The sequence below is a fragment of the Brachionichthys hirsutus genome, chromosome 19 (assembly GCF_040956055.1).
Source record: "Brachionichthys hirsutus isolate HB-005 chromosome 19, CSIRO-AGI_Bhir_v1, whole genome shotgun sequence".
Taxonomy (NCBI): Eukaryota; Metazoa; Chordata; class Actinopteri; order Lophiiformes; family Brachionichthyidae; genus Brachionichthys; species Brachionichthys hirsutus.
The window spans coordinates 11,216,285-11,242,682 of record NC_090915.1 but is presented as its reverse complement, the minus strand read 5'-3'; the positions used below and the strand labels follow the sequence as shown (position 1 = coordinate 11,242,682).

The 26,398-nt window shown below is 46.3% G+C and overlaps 2 protein-coding genes across 2 annotated transcripts in view; one reads left to right on the top strand and one right to left on the bottom strand.

Moving 5' to 3' along the window:
• Positions 1-21,174, bottom strand: LOC137908941 (syntaxin-binding protein 1). The gene is made up of 20 exons (XM_068753372.1): positions 21,138-21,174; positions 15,709-15,758; positions 13,384-13,465; positions 13,227-13,303; positions 12,705-12,783; positions 12,214-12,317; positions 10,786-10,934; positions 10,044-10,128; positions 9,679-9,809; positions 9,480-9,587; positions 9,329-9,389; positions 7,952-8,017; positions 7,775-7,855; positions 7,491-7,629; positions 6,879-6,988; positions 6,634-6,735; positions 5,876-5,961; positions 5,762-5,770; positions 5,197-5,351; positions 1-187 (listed from the first exon to the last, which is right to left on the bottom strand). Exons 1-20 carry the CDS (start codon positions 21,172-21,174, stop codon positions 105-107), a joined length of 1,794 nt encoding a protein of 597 aa, XP_068609473.1. The 3' UTR covers positions 1-104.
• A 1,131-nt stretch (positions 21,175-22,305) lies between these two features.
• The window catches only part of LOC137908227 (protein Niban 2-like), a 17,340-nt gene continuing 13,247 nt past the window's right edge, over positions 22,306-26,398 (top strand). Inside the window, exon 1 of the mRNA XM_068752600.1 lies at positions 22,306-22,360. Coding sequence (XP_068608701.1) covers positions 22,306-22,360 — 55 coding nt within the window. The remainder of the gene's footprint in view (positions 22,361-26,398) is intronic.

Sequence of the window (26,398 nt, the reverse complement as noted above, 5' to 3'; positions counted from 1 at the left end):
TCTTTTCTTCTCAAGCAAGATGCAAACAGAATAATGTAGGAGTTTCGAGGGAAGGATACAGATGGGAGGGGGGGGGGGGGGGGGGTAGATGTGATTGGAGGATTTTAGCTTGCCACTTCCTCGTCTGGTTTGTTCATGGCCTTGAGCTGCTCCAGCAGGCTGGTGGGGGTGAAGATGTTGGTCGATCCTGAAGACACGCACACGCACGCACATAAAACAGAGGCAGCGTCAGATCTGCACAACTTGTAAGGAAACAGTAGGAAAAAAGTGTTTTCAGCTCATCCAAATATGAAAATCTGCTTTCTATTTCTTCTTTTGCTATCTATTCACCTGTTCTAAATTTGAAACTCAAGTTTTCAAAAGTATTTATCCTTGAATATATGTTGAAAACAATTGAAAAAATACAGATGGCTGTGCAAATATGAACTTTATTATTACAAATGAGCCACTATGTTCACTGCCTTGTGCAGGTGGTAATTTCAATAAAAGGAAACATATCCTATGTAGATTTTCCTTTTACTGTGGTATCAAGTATTCTTATAATAATGAAATAATCATTGAATTTGATCAAAATAAGTTAACCTTATAGTAACTTCTGCCTCTGAATCTTTTTTTGTACAGTCTTGTAGAAATTTGAGGAGCCATGTCAAAGCGCACACGGCTGATCAATATAGAAACACATGGATTAGTGATGGCGCCTCACAAGTCCAGAGAGCAGGTGGGCTAGTAGAACTCAATCCAAACGCCTGTCTACACTGCGCAGCCAATCAGGCGCCGGATAAAACACACATGTGACCATGTGGGCCTTTAATTTGAGAGCGTGCAGAGAGCTGAAACAAACTGCTGGAGAAATACATTAAATGAGGCAAAAGCAGATCCTATTATGAAATTAACTAAGCCTACGACCTCCATAAACAGGAATGGAAATGCAGAAATGAAGAGTCCTGATAAAGCAAGAATGACCGATTCTATCAGCTGAAGACTCATTTCTGACGGCGCAAAACTTGAGAGGTGCCGGCTGGAGGAAAGCAAACTGGATGCAGCTTCATCACCACTGATTTACTCGCCATCATCAACAGCATCGCATCTACACCAGTTTGTGTCTGTTGCAAAGCTGCATGTTTCTTTTCCAGGCTGGGATGTTTATCTGCTTTACCTCTGATCAGGCTACGGGCAAATGAAGGAGGAGCGGCAAAGGTAAAAACCGCAGAGAAAGGGGCAGGCCCATCTCCATCTGGGACGCTATGATGAAGCGGAGGTCACGGGGGTCGAGGGTGGCGGCTGGGTGTGCAGCAGCCAACATCGAGAGACTGGCTCTGCCTGCTTCTCTGCTGCCCCCCCCCCGAACACACAGCTTCATAGGCGTTTAAGCCCCAGACACAGCAAACCTTGGCGCTGAATTCTCGTACATGTCTGAGGTTCAACAATACGGAAGCTTATTGCATTCACTGAAGAAAAAAAAGTTTTGGTTTTCCTGAATTTATGAATTAATGAGATAAATCCTTTCTTTCCTGTTTTTAGAGGTATTTTTTTCAGTTTTTCTGAAATAATGAGATAAATTAATGCTAAATATATATTTTTCTGTTATTAGAGGTATTTTTTCTGTTTTTAGAGGTAATTTTTTTTCCAGTTTTTAGTGGTAATTATTTTTCGGTTTTTAGAGCAAATATTTTCTTTTCTGTTTTTAGTGGTAATATTTTTCGGTTTTTAGAGGTAATCATTTTTCGGTTTTTAGAGCAAATATTTTCTTTTCTGTTTTTAGTGGTAATTTTTTCCGGTTTTTAGAGGAAATCTTTTTTGGTTTTTAGAGGTAATTTTTTCAGTTTTTCTGAATGTTGAAATAATTCTGTAGGCCTATTTATTTTAGGTCTAGTAATGGCTGCCGTAGATCTTGCTTGTTCTATTTGCTTTTATTTTCATCTTGGTTTAAGACACTGGGAAATACTCTGCTGTCTGAGTAACCTTGAAGGGATTGTTCTCAGTTTATCGACTTTGCGTATCACCTCAAGTCTATGCGGTTGTTCAGAAGAAAGTGCCATTCTGATTTGCTGGATACTGCGCTGTTTCTTCAGGAACAGATGAATCAACATGGCATGCTCCATGGATATAAGATGATGCAGCAGAAATGCCTTCAACATGGCTTTGTTGTTACTCAGGAAACAATTAGGCATTTGTGTTCACCTGCTACACTGCTCAAAATATCCAATCTGTGGGCAAACGAGGGCGAAGGCTGCAAGCAGCATCGACATGCTTCTTCGGAAAATAGGGCTTGAAGTTATCTCATAAATTCAGGAAAACCGAAACTTTTTTTTTTTTCTTTAAGTTATCTCATAAATTCAGGAAAACCGAAACTTTTTTTTTTTTCTTCAGTGAATGCAATAAGCTTCCGTACAACTACACGCAGCAAAGACAAAGACTTGTTTTAGAAAGTGATGGCCAGTCGGCTGCAGCAGTATGCGAGGGCGTGGCCATACTGCGAGTGATGACAGCGGCTCACTGAGAAAAGCATAAAACAAAACGCCGGTAACGGGTTAGTTAAGAATGAGATGGATGCCTCGGCCTAAAAATATTCTTCTTCTTCTTTTTTTTGTTTTGTTGCTACCAAAGAGCTGGAAAAGGAAACAAGGCGCTGATGGATATAACGTCGTGGAAAGCTCAGTCATGGTCTGCGGAAGAGGAACTAATCCGTTTTAGAGCAGACAGCGCCACCGTGTGGCCTTTATAAAGCACATCTTCTCTGGAAAACACATTTCTGCACAGAATTTGTTGCATTTTTTTTCTCCACCCAACTTGCTACTCATTTCATCCAATCTCCTCCTCTCGTCCATTGTCAATCAAACCAAATGGATAACAAAGCAGAACTTTAAACAGCTTCAGGTACGTGCAATTCTTAATGAACTCTAAATCCACGCTGCTTCTTTTGAATAAAGTGGCTTTTGTGACAGCATCCTGACTTTAGAGGCTGCTGAAGTATCACCGTCAGCAGAGAGGCTGCGATGCAAAGGGCAACGAACCCTCCCCGTATGTCAGCACCATGACACTTTCACGATAAAAGAAGATGATCTACATACAGCAGCCTCTCTGCGGTTGAGCCATGAGCTAGGTGAGCATGTGATGGGGGGGGGGGGGGGCTGTGAGTCCAAAGGGAAAAAAAAACAATTACAAAATCTTTGAAATCCATCAACTCAAGGACCTGTGCTGAAATAAACCAGTAGCAGATCAAAGTGATTGTCTTTGCATAAAGATGGATCTCGGCGGGGGGGTAGATTAAATCTGGAGTGGGTTTGAACAGACTCAAAGAGGCTTTGGGTGGCTGTCAAGTGGCGATTTAATCCACCCAGCTGTGATGATGACCGCAAGGATGGGGGGGGGGGGGTCACGACCCACTCAGACAGGACCGCTCCTCAGCACCGCTGCTGCTAGAGCTGCATACAAGTGTTTGGGCTCTCCAGACTGGGCTGCCATGAACTTACGCATTGTGCATGATGCCAATCATGTCTCATCATTCTTGTGTTTTATACATTTATGCCTGTGATTAGCAAAACACAACACCATACTGTTATTCTGAATGAGTTGTAGCTAATTAATTTAGTAAACGTCTGAAGTCTGCAACCCAAGCAGAGCCTCTCGAAGCCTGGAGAAAGTGAGGAGTAGCGGCTGGGAGAACTTCAGACCTGCCTGTAGGGGCAGTAGACAAGTTACACCTGATTGGATAAATAACTCCCAATGGTCCACTCTGATTGGTCCAGTCTCAGTCTACAGCAGTCTGATAGAGTGAGGAAAAGTCAGTGGTGACCCCTCCCCGAGGGATACGAGGAGGAGGTGGGTGGGGTTACACAAAACAGTGCTGAGTGACCAAAGAAGAAGAACGAGGAGGAAGCCCTTGTGCTGCGGAGGTTCAGAAAGGGCTTCTTTGTACGGCTGCCTTTACTTTTTTCAGTGTGTTTCTCTCTCCCTCCCTCCCAATCTGTCTCTGCCTCACTCGGCTGAGGGGTCAGCGTCCTCAAAGGACACCCTAGTGGACTCTCGGAAGTCGGGGTGCTGCAGGTCCGATAAGAATTTGGTGGGGGTGAGCATGTGGGTGGAACCTGTGGAGGAACAGAGGTGGCTTCACCACTCATCTCTCAGCACATGCCACACCCCCTCCCCATTCTCGCCAAAGAACAAAACAGTTACAAAAAATAAAAACGAAATCAATCTGTCAGAATGCAGAACACACAATCGGGCCTGGACGGACAGACACAGAAAGACAACGGTTGTTTTTAAAGGCGACAGCGGAAGCAGAGCACAACAACAACAACGACGAACGGGACACTTTCCAATACGCCATTATGACAAAGGATTGGCAATGCTGTAACACACTAAACGAATAGCAGGGTGGGGCTAACAGGAAGGGGCACTGCAGCGTAACGCAGTGGGGGGGGGGGGGTTCTTACAATCATTAATATGCAGTTGCCAGTACTGCATTTTATTTGGGTGCAGACAAATAAATGTCCCGTTAAAGCTTGGCCTGAAACCTGGGAGTTACGTAAAAAAAAAAAAGCCGTTCAGAAGAGCCACAGCCTGCAGCCGATCCACCTTTAAATCCCGAAGCTCACTCTCATCATGTATCTTATGTTGCCCGTCTTTAATCGTTTTACTTTCCTTTCCATTTTGACGGTTAGGTTTTGTTGCGGGAAGCACTTTGTACTGCTCTTACGAACATTTACCCTCAGGTACGTCCGTGTTCACCTCACCTGTGTCCTGCGACTCCCACACGCGACTCCTCTGTAGTTTATCTATTCGCCTGTGTCACTGTTCAGAAGCTGGATCCTTATTTAAGCTGCTGCTCCAGCCTCACGCTTTCCTGAAAAGGCCTCTATGGAGGCGACCTCTGAATGAGGACGCAGCTTTCTCTTTCATTAAACGTGGTCCAGAGAGAAACATGCACACACACACACCTACACACGCACACACACACAGATCTGCTCTATTTGCACAACAACAGGCTGCTCTGATCACACCTGCCGTCTGATGCCGGTCAGCCAGGTGCTGTTCACCCTGCGAGCTTCAACCACTAGAGGTCAGCAAGGAGGAGATTTTCGGCGCACGTTCAGCTCCACGTTGTTGCGGGAGAGTTTTTGAGCAGCCGTGGGCTAAAACCGACACACGAAGCCGTCTCTTTGACCCCCGCCTGCTCTCAGTGGCATTACTCACCAGTGATGGCCTCCCACTTCCCGTTGGCCTGCGTGACCTCATAGGCGCAGCGCATCTCGCTGAAAGACACGCCCCCAATGATGAAGACGATGACCCGGGGCCCAGTGCGGTACTCCCCGGGAGTCTTGTTCTTGTGCCAGTGGCCGTACCGAGCACTGCCAAGAGCAGAAACGATGAAGAGGGTTCATTGGTACAGTTGTAGGACTGGAGCTAGCGCTACGTCTTCCTCCCATATGAACTGTCATCTCTGGGTCTGACAACCACAGAACCTGCCACAGGGGTCCCCCCCCCCCCCCCCCCACACACACACACACACCCTGGACCAGGTCCTAGACTGTCTGCTAAACACCTTTAGGGGACACAGTCTTATTTCTATGACAGAAGTGATGATCACCGTTAGAGGAAGCTACAGGGACCTCCCCCTTCATGATACAAACCCAAGGCCGGGGGGGGGGGGGGCTAGGAGGGAACAGCACTAGGGTGTAAAGGCACATGAGGAGTGTGTGTCCAAGATGAGATATGAACCTGACGAAACAGGGAAGTCAGGTCCCCGTGTCTTGAGCACCTTGAACAGCTGATGGTCGTAAATCGAGAGCAGGGGAGGGATCAGAGTCTGTTTCTGTGTGTGCGTGTGTGTGTGCGTGTGTGTGTGTGCGTGTGCGTGTGTGTGCGTGTGTACCTGACTGCAGTGGTGCTGAACGAGGCAGAGGAGCGGGTAGAGATGTAGGGGTAGTGTTTGGTGTCCAGCTTATCATCGATAGCATCCTGCAGGGGGACACAGAGATCAAACAAGTCCATTATCGTCAGCGTTTATTTAGACATTCATTTCAAAGGGGGCGTCGCGGTTGTCCTGTCTCTCAGCGACCCCGTGGTGGAATCAGGTTTATATATGAATTATATGATATAGACAGACGCTATGAGACGGCATCCTTATTACAAAAACATGCCTCCAAAGTAAAATAGCCCAAGAGTTCAACTTTCCTGCCTCATTTCAAATGTTTGGATGGATCATTAGGAAGTTATGACAAAGGAGACCCCAAACTCTGTAGCAGCCGAAATCTTACATCAGGCAAGAAGGGGAAAATAACAGAATGTTTTTCACTTCAGTTCTCAAACCCTTCTTCTAAAAGAAGGGGTGAAGCGACATCGAGGTAAACAAAAACCTGTCCCGACCTTTTTTTGAAACGTGATTATGGCATACGTTTCTAAAGGAGGATGTAATTCTCAAAAATCAATCAATCGTCTTCTTGCTGTTTTCGGTTCCATATGGAGTTTGGATGATCTGTAGATTTGAAATGTGTTGCAAATCAATTCCCTGTTTTTGGGACACCTTCTTAGCTTTCCGCTAGTGGAACATCTACGTGGGAAATGATTTCAAACTGAAAAGAAAACAAAAACACGCATGCAGTGAATCAAACTACGGCCCTCCAGACACACCTCCATGATGTCCTTGACCAGCGGTGTCCAGCGGGACAGCTGATAGGTCTGTTCGCTCACACGCTCCTTCCGGTCCAGCTTCTTTCCTCGGCGGAGGGTGGACTGATGAAGGGAGGTGAAAGAGAGCAAATGCAAACAAAGTATGAGAGGACTGGTTATCAGAATTCTGCTGAGCATAGCTCAACAAAGGGCAGGACAAGAGAAGAAAAGAGCAAACGAGGGGCGTCGCCCAGTGAGGGTCTTACATCTGTGATGATGGGGACGCCCAGGTGAGCCATGTTGGTGATGATCTCGCTGTCCTCTGGGGGGATCTGAGCGTGTTGGATCAGCTTGTTCAAGTTCTCCTCCGTAATGCCTGCGCACAAAGGCCGTACGGCGTAACGAGGGAAATGCTCGTTTACATTTAACGTCATTTAACGTCCTCGCTGCCTCTGGTTTAAAGACCTTCACTTCAGCAGCTCCGTCATCAGCAGGGGATCGTTGCAATGAGAAAAAAATAAATAAATAGCGACCAGGGGACAACAGCTGGAGCAGCAGCACAGAGAGAACGTCATTCAAAGAGGTAGCAAAAAGATCAACGCAAACCCGCTACGGCAGGGGTGTCAAACCCGTCCGGTGGAGGGCCGAGACACTCCAGGTTTTCCTTCCAGCCGGCTACTAAAGCAGGTGATTGTAATTATCAACACCTCTGATTTGAGAGAAGGAACTCATTAGTGAGATCAGCTGCTGGAGAGATGGTTGGAAAGAAAACCTGGAGTGTCTCGGCCCTCCACTGGACAGGTTTGACACATGTGCGCTACGGGGACAGATTCTTTAGAAAGGCGACGTTTGATTCGTTGTCGAGTGTCCGTCTTTACCGTTCTTGAGGAAGATGTAGAGCAGAATGATGCGGATCTTGTCGTATGTGCTGACGTTGGCATCCAGCAGGATGGGAACAATGGCCCTCATGGGATCTTTGATCTTCTCCCCCTCAGCGTCTGTGCCCATAGCCAGATCCTGGAAACACAAGACAGGTGTCGCATGCTTTCCGTCATATAAAACGGTGACGTAAAAAAAAAGACACAAATTCCTATTTATTTCCACAGATTGCAAAAAACACTTTTGTGTGAAACTCTTGCTTGTCTCTCTTCTGCCCTCTCACCTGTTCCACGCGGCACAGCTTGTCCACTGTTCCCTGGTAGTGCTTCATGCAGTCCTCAGCCAGCTGCAGATGAGTGGAGTACTAAAAAAAAACCCCAAAAAACACACACATCAAGGTCAACCAATGTTTGCAGACGCAGAGAGGATCTCCCAGACATGCTCGATCACGCAGACAGACCTTGCTCAGCTCCTTCTGGTATTGAGGCATCTTCTTCAGCATCTGGGACAAGTCCCTCATCGTGGTCTGTGGACACAAAACAAGCAGCATGCAAGCGTGCTCGTCAGCATCTGGGCCAGATGTTAGACCACCAACGGAAAACAGACAGACTTCGGTGTGATGCGGCCGCCACTCCTCACTGGATGGACTTATTAGTAAAAACGTTACGGAAAACCGTTTCTTGATGAAACTTTAAGGAAATATCGGGAATGTTACCAGGAAAAGAGGATAAAATGTTTGGAGCCGGAATGCGGATATTATCAAGATTTTTCTAAAATGGGGGGTACACTTGCGTTTCGGCCTATTCTATAAATGGCTCCTTCTTACCATTGTTGGTATATAATTATTGAAATATATTATATATAAAATATTGCTTATTAATTATTTAGTAATGTGTGCTATATATAAATGTTCCTAAATTGGTTCCTTTTTTTTTTTATTAACATTATTAGAAGTCCAATAGATTTTAAATCTTAGTTGTATAAGTTATCTTCCTCCCTCTCCTTTTCGAGCACTATATAATGAATTATTTGCTATTTCTTGTATACATGACATTTGGTGTTTTGTTTTGGACATATTTATTATTGTTTTTTTTGCCAAAATATGGTTTCTTGTACACGAAAAGGTATTTATTTTATTTTATTTTTTTATTCCGCTTGAAACAAACAAAGAATAAACTAAACTAAACTATCTAATATTAGAGATAGCGATTTCTAACATGCGTCGTCTTATAGCTGAGTCAATGAGTTAATGTGAATATTCATAATAATTATTCATGGATTTACATATTTATTTGTAAGGCTGCATTAATTCACATTACGTTGCACATTTAGATTAAGTGTTGAAGTGCTGGTGACGTGTGACCAAACAGGTTGAGACTGCAGACCGAGTGGCTGCATCAGAGGCAGATTAAAAAATAAATAATTCATATTCCAATCATTAAAAAAATCAGGATGTTGAACATCACTAGTTTCAGTCCATTAATAATTACACTAATCAGCAAGAGTTATTGATTTAGCAAAAAGCCAGCCCAGAAAACAAATAACAAGATGTAACAGTTTGATCACTTCCTTATTCCATTCTAACCGTGGTGTTGTACCAGCCTTTATATACTATAAATAATCACCGAGACGAGTCTGTTTCATACTTTATAAACCAATATTGGAGACGTGATGAACTTTTAAACCAAATCTCAGAAAGACAAATGAACATAATTCATAGGCAATCCATTTTTATTTTATTTTTTAGGAAATAAGGTATTTACATTTAGTAACAACTTAATACAGTATATGCAACGTGCAAGTACCAAGACATTTCCTCTAGCGGGGTTTTCCTTACCTTTTCCCCAGTGTTCATCCTCTTACTGGAGGAAAACTCCTTCAGCTGGCGTGTCACTTCCCTGTTGACCAATCACAGCACAGAAGGAAGCGGAAGCCATGAGAACGGCTGCTATTAAATTAACTAACTAAGCATGAAGAAAAGTACTCACTGGGACACCTCCGCTATGTGTTTGTGTCTCAGGCTCACCCACAGGTCATCGTCTTCATGCAGCAGAACCTCCTTCTCGCGAGAGTCTCCAATGCCACTGGTGTCATACCTGCAGGTGGAACCCCACATCCTGACTGAAAGGCACTCCTTCAGGGGAACCCAAGCCTCCCATTTCTATGGGGTACTCGCGTTTTTCATACTTATACACATCGTTTTCAATGGGCAGCAGATCGTAGCCCATGGCCTGGAAGGTGAGCTCATGCAGGACAGGAGAAACGGGGTCAAACGCCCGGTCCAGGATGATCAGCTGTGAGCGAGCCTTATCCGGACCCTGCAGAGGGCAAGACAGAGATGCAAATGCAGCGTTACACATATTCAAGCGATCGATTAAATGGCTCCAGTCATCCATCCCATCGTTCCCACTGTCGCTAGGTTGATGTGTGAATGCTCAATGCTTCTGATGAGCAGGCGGGGCCTTTGCGTAGCGTCCTCTGTGTGAATTGTGAATGCTAGCTAGCGCTGTAAAGACCTCTGTGTCATCAGTATGACTAGCAAGGTAGCTCACCTCTCCCATAGTGGGGTCGTCAGCCTTGTAGGCGTCCAGTTTGTCCTGAACCAGCTGGGCCAGGGTGGCGTTATCCTTGTACTCGCTGAGCGCGAGAGAGAGAGAGAGAGAAATCACAAAACATTTTCTTTGTCCACACGTCTTCTACCTGTTACAGTCGCACTGGTTGCTTGTATCACTTAGTTTGCGGTCTTCCTCGGTGTTCCTCTTCCTCACACATGTTCTGTCTCTTTAAATCAGTCCTGGGCGCGGCGGAGGATGGATTGTCGAGCCAAAGGAGACACGCCTGGTTCCCATCCCAGCTGATCAGCGGATGGATCACGCTAACTTAGATCCCATTCACCCGGCTCTCCCTGCCCAGCTATGCTTCCGTCTCCGTGTTATTATTCCCTGCCCTCCGTTTGGGAGAGAATCAGCCTGTTTTCTGCTGGATCGCTTTTGTTTTATGACGCCAGCCGGTCTTTGTGTTTTTGTTACTAAAGACCTACTGGCCGCCTCTCTGCATCTGGGGGTCCATACAAAACACTTGGCCCTTGACATTAACATTTCACTTTACAAAGTCTCCATTAAGTTCCCCATTTGAATATTCGGGCTGTGTGTTTCCCGCTACGAGGCCTCTTTGTGAAGGAAAAGTTGTTGTTTTCTCAGATGAGATCTATCTGGATGTTTCCTGTTCGGTTCCAGAGGCACAGCAACACAAACTGTCCTCGGAATCAGCAGGCGTGCGCCCCCTGCTGCTCACCCTCTGTATCTGACGGCGGGGTACTCCTTCAGGGTGGCACAGAGCGTGGCGATCTGCTCAGCCAGCCTCTCCATCACCGGGTTCTTCAGCTGGGTCTTGTGGGGGCTGTAGAAGCTGTGGAAGGCGTCTGGATTGTCTAGAGAGTACACCTGCAAACAAACGTGCACGACAAACAAACACAACTTCAACCTGCCCCAGGTTGTTGCCCTGACGGCATATTAGCCCGATGCTCAGTCTGCATCGTCTTCTCTCTCGTCTTAAATCCCCTCCCTCTCATTCCCTGTCCTCTTTTATCATTTGTTTTCCATCATCTTTTCAGACTTCCGTGCTTTCTCCTTCCCTCCATTCTTTTTTGCTTCCCTCTCTTTTTTTCCTCTCCTCTCTGCCTGTGCATCACTTTTTATCACTCCTCAACCCCTTCTGTCCAAAATCACGCGCTACTCTGCAGGCAGCGTTCCTACGCTAGCTTGGCTGTCATTGGCTACTGCCTACTGCAGGATTCTGACTCATCCAATGGAGCAAGGGTATGGGCATGTGGGCGGGGCTATGAGGCAGCGTATTCCCCCCGGAGCAGAAACCACTGACTCTGAATTAATCACAGTCGACGGGAGAGGAGCAAAGCATTGTGGGCCAAGCAGCATCTTCAGGATAGTGAGAGAGAATGTTGGACAAGAGGGAGACAATGAGGGAGTGGCAGCGATAGAGATAAATAGAAATTCAGAGGACAGATGTAAATAACAAGAACAGAAAGAGAGGGAGGGATTGGGAAATGGCAGCGGAAGTGAAGGTGATGGGACCAATGGGAGCATCTCTGGAACAGGCTGACATTAAACAGAGTCGCTACATCACGTTGCTATGACAACGTTTTTAGGTTTGTATTGATTATAATTTCTCCCTTAATCCCTGTATAGTTGTACAGATTACCTTTGAATCAAGTAATTTATTGTAAATTTAGGTGAATGATCTCGCCTGGAGAACATTTAGACAAATGTCGAACAAAGTAAGAATATAAACAAATTAAGACACACTAGCTTTGCAAGTTTCGGAAAGAGAGAGCGTTTTTCTAGCTGCAGAATATAAACTAATAATAAACTAAGTGTTGCCTCTATCTCGTGATTTCTGCTCACCAGTGAAGAAAGAAGCGAGACGGCTAAAGTAACACTTGACCATTTTTAACGTCTGTTTGGAACAGATTACTGTGTTGCCATGGCAACGAGACATCATTTACACGCCGTGGCTATTCCAGCCGGTTCCATCCCCTCCCTCACGGCTCTCACTTCGTCTCTTCTTCTGTTTGAACTCAGTGACTAGCGTCCTTTATGAGAGTCTTTTTGTTTTTTTAGAAATCAGTGTAAAATTAGGCACTCATTCACCAAACTGCACCATCATCATCATCATCATCATCATTACACACAGCTAGATATTTACCTGAGACTCGTAGGGCAAGAAGGCAATGTTGATCTCCGTCAGAGTCTTGATGGTTTTGGAAGCACGGCTCTTCACCAGCTCATTGAAGAGAGGATCAGGGCAGGCTGGAGGTGGTGCCAGAGAGATACAAAAGAATTCTGAGTTCGGACGATCGTCCTCATTTAAGATGCACTCACAGCAAAACATAACGACATTCTCCAGCCTGATTCTGCCCAGCTGATTGATGGCGCTTTGAAAAATGAACGGCACTGGGAGCCGACTGAGGGCATCACGGACACCGTTGTGCAGCGTAACTAAAGGTAGAGATTTTAATTTTCTAGAAGTGACTGGAAAGCAGTTTCATTTGAGAGAAATCGTTTCCGGGAGCTTGACTGAAGACAATGACGCATATTGAGGAAAAACTGCGAGCAAAACAGGAGATGCAGTGAAAACACACAAATCAGTTGCGAGTTGGATTCTGATTTGACGGGTGTGTTTTTGTGAATACTCACAGTCAGTGAAGAAGACATGGGCGGCCTTGTATTTAGCTGAATGAGCGTCCTTGAAGTCAGAGATGACGGTGTGGACGGACTGAGGGTAGACAAGCAGAGGCCGCAGCAAGCCTGATCAATCACTAATACTTTATATGAACGGATTGTGTGGGAGAAATCATTCAAACATCTCCTGGAAAAAGGCTAAAAAAGAAAGGATAGAAGAAGTGACCAGAAAGGACAAACTATATAATACTTTTGGAACAAAGATCAAATAATTCCATCAAATCGTCCAAATATGTGAAATCTAATAATCAAAGAGTTGATTCTCTTCTCTGTCTGTGTACATGCTATCTCTCCATGCCTGCTTCATATCCTTTACACAATACTGTGCTAGTGCCCGGAAACAATGAAGCGCCCATGTGTGCCATTTGCCTGATTTGCTGAGTCAACAGTCTTGTATTTGGACACGCAGTGGCTTCTCTGTTCTCTGCCGGAACCACAGACCTGTTGTTAAAGCTACGAAGGAGGCAGGAAATGCACCTTTTCAGTGGGCGTGATGAGATAAATGGCCTCCAGGCTGGGGAGAGGCTCCCGTCGCTTGTTGATGTCCTCCACGACTAGCGAGGCACAAACAGAGCAGCGTGAACAGAGGTGGTCAGCGGGACACGTGGCGAGACAGAGAAACGAGACGCCTTACTGGTGATGCCTTCCGTCATGATGTCGGTCATCTTGCAGCAGGACGACAACATCCGCATGCTCAGCTGATCCACGATCAGTGCCTGGTGCCAGAGAAGAGAGCCCGGGAAGAACAATCATTCCTGTTATTATGTTACTGAGCATTTGTCCATATACTGAGTGTCCTTTTTAATATATATATATATATATATTATTTTTTTAAATTTTATTATGTTTGTATTGTATGGTCTGGTAGACTGCTTAAACTGAATTGCCCCTTGGGATAAATAAAGTTGTCTGAATCTGAATCTGAATATGTTATGTTATTATAATTCATTTTATTTAGTTTCTGTCTGCTACATGCATCCGGTTTCCTGGTTCCTTGGTAATTTTCAGGTGTAAGACATTTCAGACATTAGTGAGCAGGTATAGCCAATTAGATGAGGAGGCTCGGGCATCTATTCAGGATGCCTCCTGAACGCCTCCCTGGGGGGGTGTTCAGGGCACGTCCCACCGGGAGGAGACCACGGGGAAGACCCAGAAGACGCTGGAGAGACTATGTCTCTCGCCTGGCCTGGGAACGCCTCGGGATCCCCCCGGAAGAGCTAGAGGAAGTGGCCGGGGAGAGGGAAGTCTGGGCTTCCCTGCTTGGGCTGCTGCCCCCGCGACCCCCCCGGAGAAGCGGATGAAGATGTATGGATGGATGGTACAGCTAATTATAAGTTGTGCATTCTGCCGCACAAAACAAAAGATCCGATCTGAAAAGCACGCCTGATCTTAACTTGGCTGATTGATGGACTAGCTGCAAGATGCTCGCCATCAGGAATGAGAAGCGCTTAAATTAGGCCAATGGCAGTCAGATTTCTGTCCAGCACTGCAGGATGTGCTTCAAACATGAATTATGTAAAGCAAACTCTTTCCTCTTCAAACCCCCCCCCCCCAAAAAAAACCCAAAATACAAAAACATACTGCTCTTGTTTCTCCTACAGACTACTCAATTTATTCATCCATTCATCTTCTTAACAGCTTTGTCCGTTACCGGGTCGCGGGTCACACTGGAGCCTACCCCAGCAGTCAGGGCCGTCAACAGGGGCCCAGGGCCCAGGACAAGCAGGAATCACATGGGCCCCCCTACCAAATAGTCCTCCCCGACATCTAGCCATTTGTTTCAATTAAACAGCCACACAACACAAATGTGAAAATTACTCTTAATAACAAAAACTGAAGTATATAAGAACATTACAAGAACTTCACAAACAACTTCAATTAAATTGAACACAAAATAAAAAACTATTTATTGTTAATAAAATATAACGCTATTCTAATTTAATTAGTTCAGCAGTACATATTTCAGCCTCCTCTCTTCATTAAAGCCATCAAATTAACAATTCACAATCAGGAAGTACTACAGTCCACAAAATCAAAGTGTTTTCCTGATTGCAAAGCCATCCCTATCAAATGAATGAATGAATGAATGAATGATTTAATAATGTCACTGAAGTCGAGTCTTTGAACGAGCTCCCTCTCAATGGTCAGCGTGGCTAAACTGTTAGCCTGCCCTGGGACACGGTGGACCGCAGGCAGTCTTTAATTATCTTCATTTTCCTGAAGGGACGCTCTCCTCCAGCAACAGTCACCGGCCAGGAGAAGAGAATGTGCAGCAGGATGCACAGGTTAACTGAAATACTCTGTAGTCCCGTAGGGCATTCAGCAGGTCTGGAGGTCCCAGCAGGTCCTCATCAGATGTTACTACTCGGGCTCAGGTGTCTCTCAGCTGTTGTGGGCTCGTTTGAAACTTTTTACAGTGCTCGGACAAATCGATCCCAAAACATACAGCCGGACCGTGTCTGTTCAGGGTTCACCTTCTGCGCGTTTGCTCCCGCCTCTCCCCTCACCCCCCCACCCCCCATCTCCCATCTTCACTTCCATCAAGATCAACGCAGTATTTTTCCATAATCCTGCTAACAAACAAACAACCTCCACAACGGCGGTAATGATGATCTGTAGCTCTCGTTCTGGAGTAGATTTAAGGATCCATTAATTTGTTGTTGGACTTTATTATTATTATGGGTTTTTTCTCCACAGTACATAGAAGCATGGCCGTCAACAGACTTGCTGGGGCCCGGGACAAGCAGGAACCATATTTCAGGAATTTGTTGATGATGACTCATATAAAAGACTGCTTTCGTTCCCAAAATGTACATAATTAAATCTAATATTATCTATTATTAAAGCAAAGCTTTAATGTATAATTGAGCCGCAGGGTTTTCACGTGAACTGACTTCTAAAACAATGAAGATTAATTCATATTCATATTATAGTGTGATGTGAAAGTCTTACTTCTTACCTTCCATTCTCCCTTCTTCTTCACCTTCTTAATGACATCATTCATAACCTCTGTGAAAGAAAAATAAATAAATTACTGAGCTGCATATATATCGATAATATTGACTGATTATTAGATTATTATGTTTGTCACATGATATAAAGACACAAAGTAGTCTGAGAAAAGCAGATTTCATGACAATTTGTCAAATTATTTGCATGATTAACACAAATCCTGAATAAAGCTCTCTGTCAAAGTGTAAAAGGAAGTTTAAAAAAAGGAGTAAACGCATGAAAGGCTGTTAATGAAAGAAAAGCAGACAAACTGATACCTGCAAGAGGGAACGAACAGGAACTTAAAGGAGAACAAAGACAGGAAGTGTTGAGCAAACGAGATGAGAAGAGAAATCCATCAGCGCTGCTGCAACCTGCTGCAAAAATCATGGCTTTTATTTTTAGTAGCTCGCCTCACTCCAATTGAGCTCAACAACAATCAGCGAAACTAACAATATCCTGCGCAACTGGAACACACCTAAAAATCCCAGAATGCAATTCTCACGCAGAAGTCAGATCTGGCCTCCAACAAGGTTAATAACCAGTGGAATAAATGGTCTCAGTGCAGGGACTGCTGGGAGGCTGTTTCTCAGTCATCTCAGCGATCCACAGAGGGACAACAAAACCGTCCACTGCCCCACCACATTGGCCTGATCACCGGGAAGACCATCTGCCAGATGCATCAGGAGAAATCCATTTAGGGTGAATTACTGTTAAACATCACACTGGATCACCAAAAATATAATCCGCTTCTGGCCCCAGCGAGGCCCGAGCGGGATTACAGTAGATTATAGAAGACGCCAACAAAAGAGAGATTACAGAATACACATTAGATAAAGATCTCGCTCCTTGTGTGTGTGTGTGTGTGTGTGTGGAAGGCAACTTCTCTAGCTCCAAAACAACAAATGTTTCAGTTTATGAAGAGACCAGCAGTAAAACAAAACAAAAAAACACTTAGTTTATCAGGAAACAAAATAGTTTTTAAAAACTTTCCCCCCCAAATGACCACAAAGACCTTCTGTGGCTGGTGTCAGACTTCCTGATCGATCATGCTCTGAGTAATAAAATATTGGCTATGAGTTAAAAAGAGGTCCAATTAGGTATTTTATGTTTTATGTTGCTCTGTCAAAATTTGGGGATCTGTACAGCCGTCTCCATTCTAATAATAATAATAATAATACATTTTATTTATATAGCGCTTTTCTGAAAACTCAAAGACGCTTCTGGGCCCACATGTTGAACCTGGAAGCCCCGGATTTATGAGGCGGAAGAAGGGAAGCACAGATGTGCAGACGCCTCTTCACACAAAGAAGCAGCCGGGAAGTCCGTTGCTTGTATTCCCTTTTCCTCTGCCGCAGATAACGGCTTTCCGCTTGAGCTGGGCTGCAGCGTTGCTCTGCTTCATGCTTTCTGATCAAAGCCGTGTCTTTGCAGTACTTCATAGTACCAGTTTAAAAAGTGTTTTCACTGTGAGACAAAGTCTCTTACACATCAACGCTGATAACAATTAAAATGGTAATAAATCAGACTTAAATCCCCTAAAGGTGCAACGAGGAGGAGCTTTTGTGGATTAGTGAAGAAAAAACAAAAAACTTCAATTATAAAGATAGTGAAAATGAGAACAGGACCATCGAAGGGTTGATTGATCGATTGAAGATACAAGAGGAAACAATAGTTACCCATACCTCGTGTCAGAATGCTCCATTTTCACCTCAGATTCTCAAACGCTTCACACAATGCTCGATTTTTCTAGGGCCCTGAAATAACACGGCACACACCCCTCATAATCCCTAACCTAAACCCTGTCAGTTGGGCAGGATAGGAGGACGGACTACCAGCACAACGTCCCTGATATTTGGCCACAATCCAACGTGTGACTTGCTGCATAATGAGGATGACTGGGTGAACGTGAGCGCAGGCGTGACTCCAGCAGTGAGCTGACGACCGTTCTCCCCCCTTCTTGGACTTTCACCCATGAGCCCATTTGTTCCTCTGATGTCAGCTTCACAGCAACATCACTGCAGAGCGAGAACGTGACGGCACGGATCTTAAAGAGACAGGCAGGCCTTTCAGCCCTTTGCTGCTCTTCAGCTGCGTTCGCTAAAGAGACACTTGACACTTGTCGGGTCCTTCAAAATATACCGTGCTGTTGAATTCATGGCCTGACCACGAGGTTACCCAAGACCCCACCATGAATCTGTAGCTTCTCCACCCATAACATCTGTCAAGCCACAGGTCCCGCAGGATGCAGAGGGGTGAAGGACAAATAGCGGTAACAGTGAGGATCCACCATGACCTGCGCTGACGGGTGATGGACAAGAGACAGAGCGGAGTCTGAGAGCCGAGGACAGAGATCTCTGTACATCTCTGTGATGCTAGGCTGGGCGCCTTTAAGTAGGTCGAATAAAACCGACGCAGTGTGCATAAAAATACTCTCATTAGCAGACGCTAAAAACGATGCCTGCAGATCAGGAAAGGAAAAATTAGAATGCGTCTTTATTTATATTAGCAGGTATGACATCAAGAAGACACCCTTTGCATTCTCAAAAATATTTACCTGCTTGTTTGTTGTGTATATAAATTAATATGAAATGTGTCTCGACTGCATCTGACTGTATTCAGACGCTAAGCGATTTCGTCGTTAAACGAAAACCGTTAACCAACAACTTGGCAGACATTTTGTGTGGTCAATTTATTTTTCTTTTTTTTGCGTACGTATAGGCCATTTATGTTTTTTGTTTTTTTTATGTCATCATGTCCCGAAAATGAGAGGAGAAAGGACAGGGTGGGACATGTCCTGAAAATGAGAGGAGAAAGGACAGGGTGGGACATGTCCCGAAAATGAGAGGAGAAAGGACAGGGTAGGACATGTCCCGAAAATGAGAGGAGAAAGGAAAGGGTAGGACATGTCCCGAAAATGAGAGGAGAAAGGACAGGGTGGGACATGTCCTGAAAATGAGAGGAGAAAGGACAGGGTAGGACATGTCCCAAAAATGAGAGGAGAAAGGACAGGGTAGGACATGTCCCGAAAATGAGAGGAGAAAGGAAAGGGTAGGACATGTCCCGAAAATGAGAGGAGAAAGGACAGGGTAGGACATGTCCCAAAAATGAGAGGAGAAAGGACAGGGTAGGACATGTCCCGAAAATGAGAGGAGAAAGGACAGGGTAGGACATGTCCCAAAAATGAGAGGAGAAAGGACAGGGTAGGACATGTCCCGAAAATGAGAGGAGAAAGGACAGGGTGGGACATGTCCCGAAAATGAGACGTCGCAAAGGTGTCCCACCCTGAGCAGGATCAGTCAAAGCTGAGCACCAGTTCAACAGTCCTATAAACTGTTATAAGCTGAAGAACAGAATGCTGCTTCTGTTCAGTCACCGGGTTATAACCCTGTTATAACCAGGCTGATGAAGCATCTTGATGTGGGTTATAACCCTGTTATAACCAGGCTGATGCTTCCTCTACCTGAGCTGATCTTTTGACTGAAACAGAAGCTCAGGTTTACTGCTGACATCGTTCCGTTCTCTATTCCCAGTCTCTTTCTGGGACTGATGCGGTCCAGAGAGGGGAGGGTGACGCGCTGCTCGCCGCCCATCCCCCTCCCTCCTCCAGGCTGCAGAGAGGGACCGGTGATGGTGTCGCCCTCCCTCCTCACCCCACCACCTCCACCAATCCCCTCGCAGCTCCGCCTCAGCCAAACAGAGCGCAGGTGACGCCTGCTTCCTGCCAGCCTTCACCTGTACTGGGAATCATGTTTACACGGGAAGGTCCAGTCCACCCCGAGAGCCTGCAGGCCTCTGGCCCCGTGTCGTGTAATTACACAGTCATAAGGCCTATAACACAAGGCCTATAACATAAGCTTATAACACAAGGTCTATAACACAAGGCCTATAACACAAGGTCTATAACACAAGGCCTATAACACAAGGCCTATAACACAAGGCTTATAACACAAGGCCTATAACACAAGGCCTATAACACAAGGCCTATAACACCCTATAACACAAGGCCTATAACACAAGGCTTATAACACAAGGCCTATAACACAAGGCTTATAACACAAGGCCTATAACACAAGGTCTATAACACCCTATAACACAAGGCCTATAACACAAGGCTTATAACACAAGGCCTATAACACAAGGCCTATAACACAAGGCCTATAACACAAGGCTTATAACACAAGGCCTATAACACAAGGCCTATAACACAAGGCCTATAACACAAGGCCTATAACACAAGGCCTATAACACAAGGCTTATAACACAAGGCCTATAACACAAGGCCTATTACACAAGGCCTATAACACAAGGCCTATAACACAAGGCTTATAACACGATAATATCTGGCATGTGTAGCTGCGTCTGTTGCAGGTCATGCCTGATGGTTTCAGAGCCCACAAATGCTGCAGGATCTCTCCACATCACTGCAGAAAAACGGTGTGTGTGTGTGTTTGCGCGCGCGCGTGTACGTAATGGAGTGGGGGTTGGGGGGGGGGGGGCGTATTTGCAGTAGGATGCGTGATGACCACAGAGAGTTGTTGACATCTGAGGCCGAATCAATGAGCTGATCGCCTCGAGCGCGTCCACGTCATCGAGCTCAGAGAATGCGCAGCCGCCCCCCCCCCCCCCCCCCCCCGTACCGTGATCGGGCCCCCATCAGCAACGCGCCATCGACGGAGCATCCGCCGAAATGTGCGTGTGAACGGCTCGACCGGCCTCCACGCAGCGGAGCGTGCGCGTCCGGAGTGGCGCAGGATGACAGAGGCTGGGCTCGAAGGATGGCGCACCCAGTGATGATGATGATGATGATGATGATGATGATGATGATGATCACTGCGGCCTTTCTAGACATCTTTCTAGACACAGTCGGCCATTAACGCGGAGCGTCTCGGAGCGCTCCGGTCCCCGCTCATCCCCGGTGCTCCATCCCCGGTGCTCCATCCCCGGTGCTCCATCCCCGGGGCGCGGCACGACAGCCCCAATCAGGGCAACGCGCGGGCGGGGCGCGGGGGGGGGTGGGTGTCCTCCCGTCTCCTGTATAACTGCTGGGATTACGTTGGATTATTCGCTTTAATGTCCGAACGCGAGCGTGAGAGCAATAACAATAACCGTTCGGGCGTGCGTGGGCTCCGTGGTCTGCGCGCACCTCCAGGCGCACGCGTTAGACGCATTTCCAGGGATCGAACCTCTGCGGTTGATCGAAAGATCACCGCCGGATGTTCAGTGGGCTACAACCGACCCCCTTCATCACCATCGTCATCCTCCCGATGATGCATTAGCTGACATCCGTATCCTGACAAAACGCACGCACGCGCGCACGCACAACGGCGGTTGCGCGCACAGCGCATCGCCTCATCACCGTAATTAGCTCGAAATGACATTTAAAAGAGATCTTACTTTCTCCGACCACCGCCTTCAGTCCGATGGGTGCCATGATGCTGCTGGGTGTCGGACCGAGTGCCCCCCCCCCTCTGCCTCTTCACCGTGCGTCGCATGCGGAGGAGCCTCCGGTTGAAACGTCACCACGTATCCCTCCGCATCGTCCTCTCATTGGCGCGTTTGACGCTTTCCAGCTGATGAACGCATTCCCGCCGCAGCCTGGCTTTAACGCGCGGACTCTCAATCCTCTGGATTAATAATCGGCCTTTCATTCTGCCTAACGTCATCGTGATTAGATTGACATTTGATAGTGATCTAAAGATTGGAGATGATCAGGATCGATGGTTGATTAGCAATCTCACCACCGAATTTCATCCGGATGAAGACGTTCCACCTCCGATCCAAAAGGCTTCTCCAGAACTGAAGATTGGATGAGAGGTGAAACGTCTTCATCCAAACTTAAACAAGTCCAGCTGGTCTTCGTTTTTGCTCTTTGTGATTATTCTCATAATAAAATATTATCATCTTGCAGTGTGCCCCCCCCCCCCCCCCCCCCTTTCTTCCAGCCTCGCTGTGTATTGATCAGGGATTATCCGTGATGAGGGAGGCGGCTCAGGTTCTCTGCAGTGGGACCAGGCCCGCGTTGATGCCGAACGGCCAGTAGAGGGCAGCATACGTCTGTCTAACGCTGAATGTCACGGAAAACTTTTACGCACGAACCGGAATAAGTATTGATTCCTTTAACTCGAGATGAGATTATAGATACAGTCTTAATCTTTTTTTTAGAGGATGTTGCTCTAGAAAAGAGGACTGCTGAATAAAGCGGCGCTGCTCGCTGCGTTAATAAACATCTTATTACCGGTACGTTATTACGCTCCGGCTCCGGGCCACACCTGAGACCGGGCCGACTGAACACGTCGGACCGGTGATGACTCCCACTGGGTGTGCCCATCACTGAAGCAGAGCAGCGTTCACCTCCGCCTGGGGAGCCGATACCTCGCCCCGTGCAGCCCTCCTGCTCCTCCTGCTCCTCCTCCTCCTCCTCCTCCTCCTCCTCCTCCTCCTCCCGCCTGCTTTGGAGACGCGCTTGGACATTTGAGGCTCCTGGAAATAAACCGACGCTCGTTTCTTCTTTGAGTACAATCTGCACGGATAGCTGCGGGCTTTCTGGAGACGCGCAGCGATCATGGGGGACGTTGTTTCCTCTCACCTGGATGACAGCAGGCGGGAGATGATCGCAGGTAAGAGGGGGGGCGGCTGCAGCTGACGCAGAACTGTAGACGGTGTGGAAAAGAAACAAACCCATTTAAAATAGCGTTGTATTATTTATAGTGGTAATATCCTTAAACTGCATTTACAAAAATCACCATTTGGAAGTGTATTTATTGAGATTGTTGTGTTGACTTACTTTAAATCAAAGAGTGGTAACAGCAGAAATTTAGCCCCCCCCCCCCCCATTGTTATATGTTCCCCTGTTTCAGGCCGAGCCAGAACTTCTGCTGCTTTTCTCCCACAGGCCCATTTCCCCGAGATAATGAGTAGGTTCCCTAAAGGGGGGCGTGTTTGTGTAAGTTTGGGACCGGCTGCTATTTCGGTCTCAGATTGCTCCAGCCTCCCAGGCGAGGAGGAGGAATCGTCAGTGCAGATGCTGAAACAGTTTTAGGTCTCTGCAGAGGCTTTCTCCAAATGATAAGAAGACACGGAGGCGGTCTGGCTCCTCATCCGAGGTCTGAAAGCAGCTCTGAAAAAAGGAGACGGTCCTTGAAATATCTCTGAAACTACAGATAAAGATGAGCTGCAGGAACGTTTGGTCCGTGGATGGAAGGTTCTTTATTTCTGATACTCCTCGAGATTCTGTCGTTTCAGACTGTGATTTCTATAAACTTGCCGAAGACATCAGCCTGCGATGTGGGTTGCCATGGTTTTAAATAAAGCTCTAGCACCATCTTATAGTCTGTCCCCTGTCATTTAGCGTGAGCGTCAAATGTTCCCACCCTGGAGCCTCCGTTTGATGTTCCTCTTCCAAAACGCTGGATGGAATTATGCACTCATCGGGGGAAAACACACATTAGCCTCGACGCATCACCCGCACTTCAGAGTTCTCGTGTTTGTTTTGTACTACAGTCTATATTTGTATTACGTACATGTATTTCATCAGTGCAACTCAAAAATAGAAAGCCTGCTCTCCGTGGCCCTTCCTTGTTTAAATAAAGGTTTGAATGAATAAAGCGGTGCATCCAGAAATGACTGAAACAAATGTGCCCGCTTCATTTGTTTCTGTTCTGTCAGTTTGGGCTCTGGACCTGAGCTTGATGGTAAAATATAAAATTAAAAATCATTTGGTAATGTAATTACAGGCCTCTGCAAAAACCAAGGAATATGTCAGATTCAGGATGAGCAGAGGAAATGAGCCATGCAATCTTTTTGTTCCGCCTGTGAACATGTGTCCGAGCATCAATTTACCAAAAAACTCACACGAGGAGACGAGCCACAGGCAGCGGGAGAGGAGACGATAGTGCCTGAAGCTGCAGAAGCAAAACAGGTAGAAACATGTCGGAGGATTATTAGCTGAAACAGCAGCTCTCTCTCTCTCTCTCGCTCTCTCCTTCCTCTGTTATCGCCCCTCCGTCTCTCTGCAGACGACCGAATTGAAACCTAAAAGGACACTGAGTCCGTCCTCTGTGCTGACTTGCATCTGTTTTCAGGTATTTTCCTCATTGAGGGTTTGTCTCACGAATCTTCCCGATGAGCTGCTCGTGTCGTATTTTCCTCTCATTATTTTTCAGATAGATTATTATCTCCTCCCTTGGACAATTTGGCAGCATTGAGCTTGTATTGGGGTCTTAGATGTCTGCGTGCTTCAAAGATTTACAAGAATGTTGAACCTCAGACGCAGATTCTGCCCTGAGCAATGCGATTGCTTATCCAGTCCATGGGACATTTTGTCTTGTGTGGGGGGTAAGAACTGAACCCATTTCCTCTGCAGGGAGTTCAAACCTTTCCATTCATGTTGGGCTCCGCCATCGACCCTCACCACCAGTTCTTCTCAGTGTCGTGCCATAAAGGCGGCCGAAGTTCGGATCGGAATATCCGCTCTGCTGTCTTTGGCAAAGCAAGACAACCAGTGGAAAATACCGGCTCTCTGCACATCTGGAATGGAAACTACTTCTGTACTTTCTGCTTGTCCCATGAGGGGACGACACAGCAAACCAATGTCCTCCACTTCACCCTGTCCTTTGCATCGTCCTCCCCAACACCAGCCACTCTCATGTCCCCCCTCACTACACCCATGTCTCTTCTTCTGGGTCGTCCTCTAGCCCTGTTCCCTGGCAGTTCCATCCTCAGCATCCTTCTACCGATATAGTCCCCGTCTCTCCTCTGGACATGTCCAAACCATCAAAGTCTGGTCTCTCTGACCTTGTCTCCAAAACATCTAACCTTCTCTGTCCCTCTTATTGTCTCATTTCTAATCCTGTCCAACCTGGTCACTCCCAAGGAGAACCTCAGCATCTTCATCCGTGCCACTTCTAGCTCCGCCTCCTGTCTTTCCTCAGAAAAGCTGCAACCGGAGATTAAAAAGGATCGCGTCCTATTTGACACCCAGAGTTTAGAAGCGTTCCGGCTTGTTAAAGACAGAAATATTCACTTCCCATCTGCTTAAAAATTCTACATTTGCCTTGAGCAGTGTGTGGACGTCACATCTCATCGTTCACGTAGAAAGATTACAGGAGAGATTCAAACTCATGGTGGCGAGATTGTTGCTCAAAGCTCATTTGGGAACCGGCAGGAGCGACTCGGAGGGATTACGGTCTGCTCCGGCCCTTCCAGCATCGCCCTAACGCACGCAGCAGCAGCACAAAGAGATGGATTAAATAATTTTTGTGTATTATTTGCAACATAATGATATGAATAATATGTTAATAAATGTCCATTTGACGAAAGCATGAGCTCATTTTGAGGTGCTGCTTAAACACATCAGAACCTTCTAACCTTGCAGGGTTAGAAGGTTGGCCGGGTTTAGTGACGAAACAATCAACCAGCTAATCAAGCAACCAAGCGTCTCGATGCATTTCGACCCTGCTACTCCCCAAAGCGACTCCTCCAGGAGGAGCAGAGCCACTAACGAACTGTGTCCTCCTTCTGCTAGTCGTGTGTGAGAATAACTGAACAGGATCACGATGAGTGGTGAACATGGCTGCTCTGTTTTTAGCTTCACCTGCTGACCGCATCGGGAGACATTTCGTAGGGAGCGAGTTAGGCCCTCAGATTATTCCATTTGGGCCAGAAGAAACAATTTGATGAGTTTGAGTTTTTTTGATTGCGGTCGGGATGATAAGAAATCTTCCCAAATATAATTGAAGGCTCCGAAAATAAATTTCAAACTTAAAAACTTAAAAACTTAAAAACTTCAAATTAAGGACGATTTTATCAGGAACTATCTGATAAAAAAAAGAAGCATTTTGTCTGACAAAGCTTAAGAATCTGACGAAATGTTCAAAGTCAACATTTAGCAGCTGACAGTTTAAAAACTCCTGGCAAATTTAGGTCAGAAAAAAAAAGGTTAAGTAATCAGCTCCACTTTCTTTGTTTTAGCTGTCACGTAATTTTCCTTTATGTCTCCCCTCAGCATTCCACGGATGCTTTCCTGGTCCAACACAGAGTTTTTTAATGAATCTGTGCGTCGCTGTTTCCGATCTCCCCCATATTCTCTACCCGGTCCTGTCATCGCTTTCCTTCCTGCTCTCCGGCTGCAGGCCAGCTCCCACCTTCCTGTGAATTTCCTTCCATAAACAGATCCTCAAACGTGCTGGTCCAGCTGTAATACAGTAAAACTACCGGCAGCAGCGCCGACACTCTCTCTGGGATGCTGCTTGCAGACGGCAGCAGAAAAGAAATGTTGAGTCACGTTGTGGAAATGATCTTTGCAGCAAGGAAAACGATGGATTTAGCTCGTATCCAAATGGACACGTCACACTTGCGCGTCGAATTCGGGTCGTGGCTAACAGTAAATGTCTTCCCAAGGTGATAACTCCGAACTTCCATGTCTGACCAACAGTCCATCCAAAGATATTTAAGTTCAAGGCTCAGGTCAAATTGAGTAGAAAAGGAAATGTCTGTGTAGGTTCTTAGTCATCAAGGTCATGGTAAATGACCTCTGTCCCCAAAACCTGCACAACCCCCAACCAGACCTGGGTGCATCCCACCAAAACAGCCCACCTGAGGGTGAGGGAGGCAACAACCCTTCACCTGATGGATGCTAATGCTAATGACTCCAGGGG

Excerpts from the sequence above, each read along its gene's own strand:
- LOC137908941 (XM_068753372.1), bottom strand. The coding sequence starts at position 21,174 with ATGGCACCCATCGGACTGAAGGCGGTGGTCGGAGAAA. Across the intron at positions 10,129-10,785 it reads CCCGCCGTCAGATACAGAGG|CGAGTACAAGGATAACGCCA; the intron begins GTGAGCAGCAGG and ends TCTCGCGCTCAG. Across the intron at positions 5,962-6,633 it reads TGGTCAAGGACATCATGGAG|GATGCTATCGATGATAAGCT; the intron begins GTGTGTCTGGAG and ends GTCCCCCTGCAG.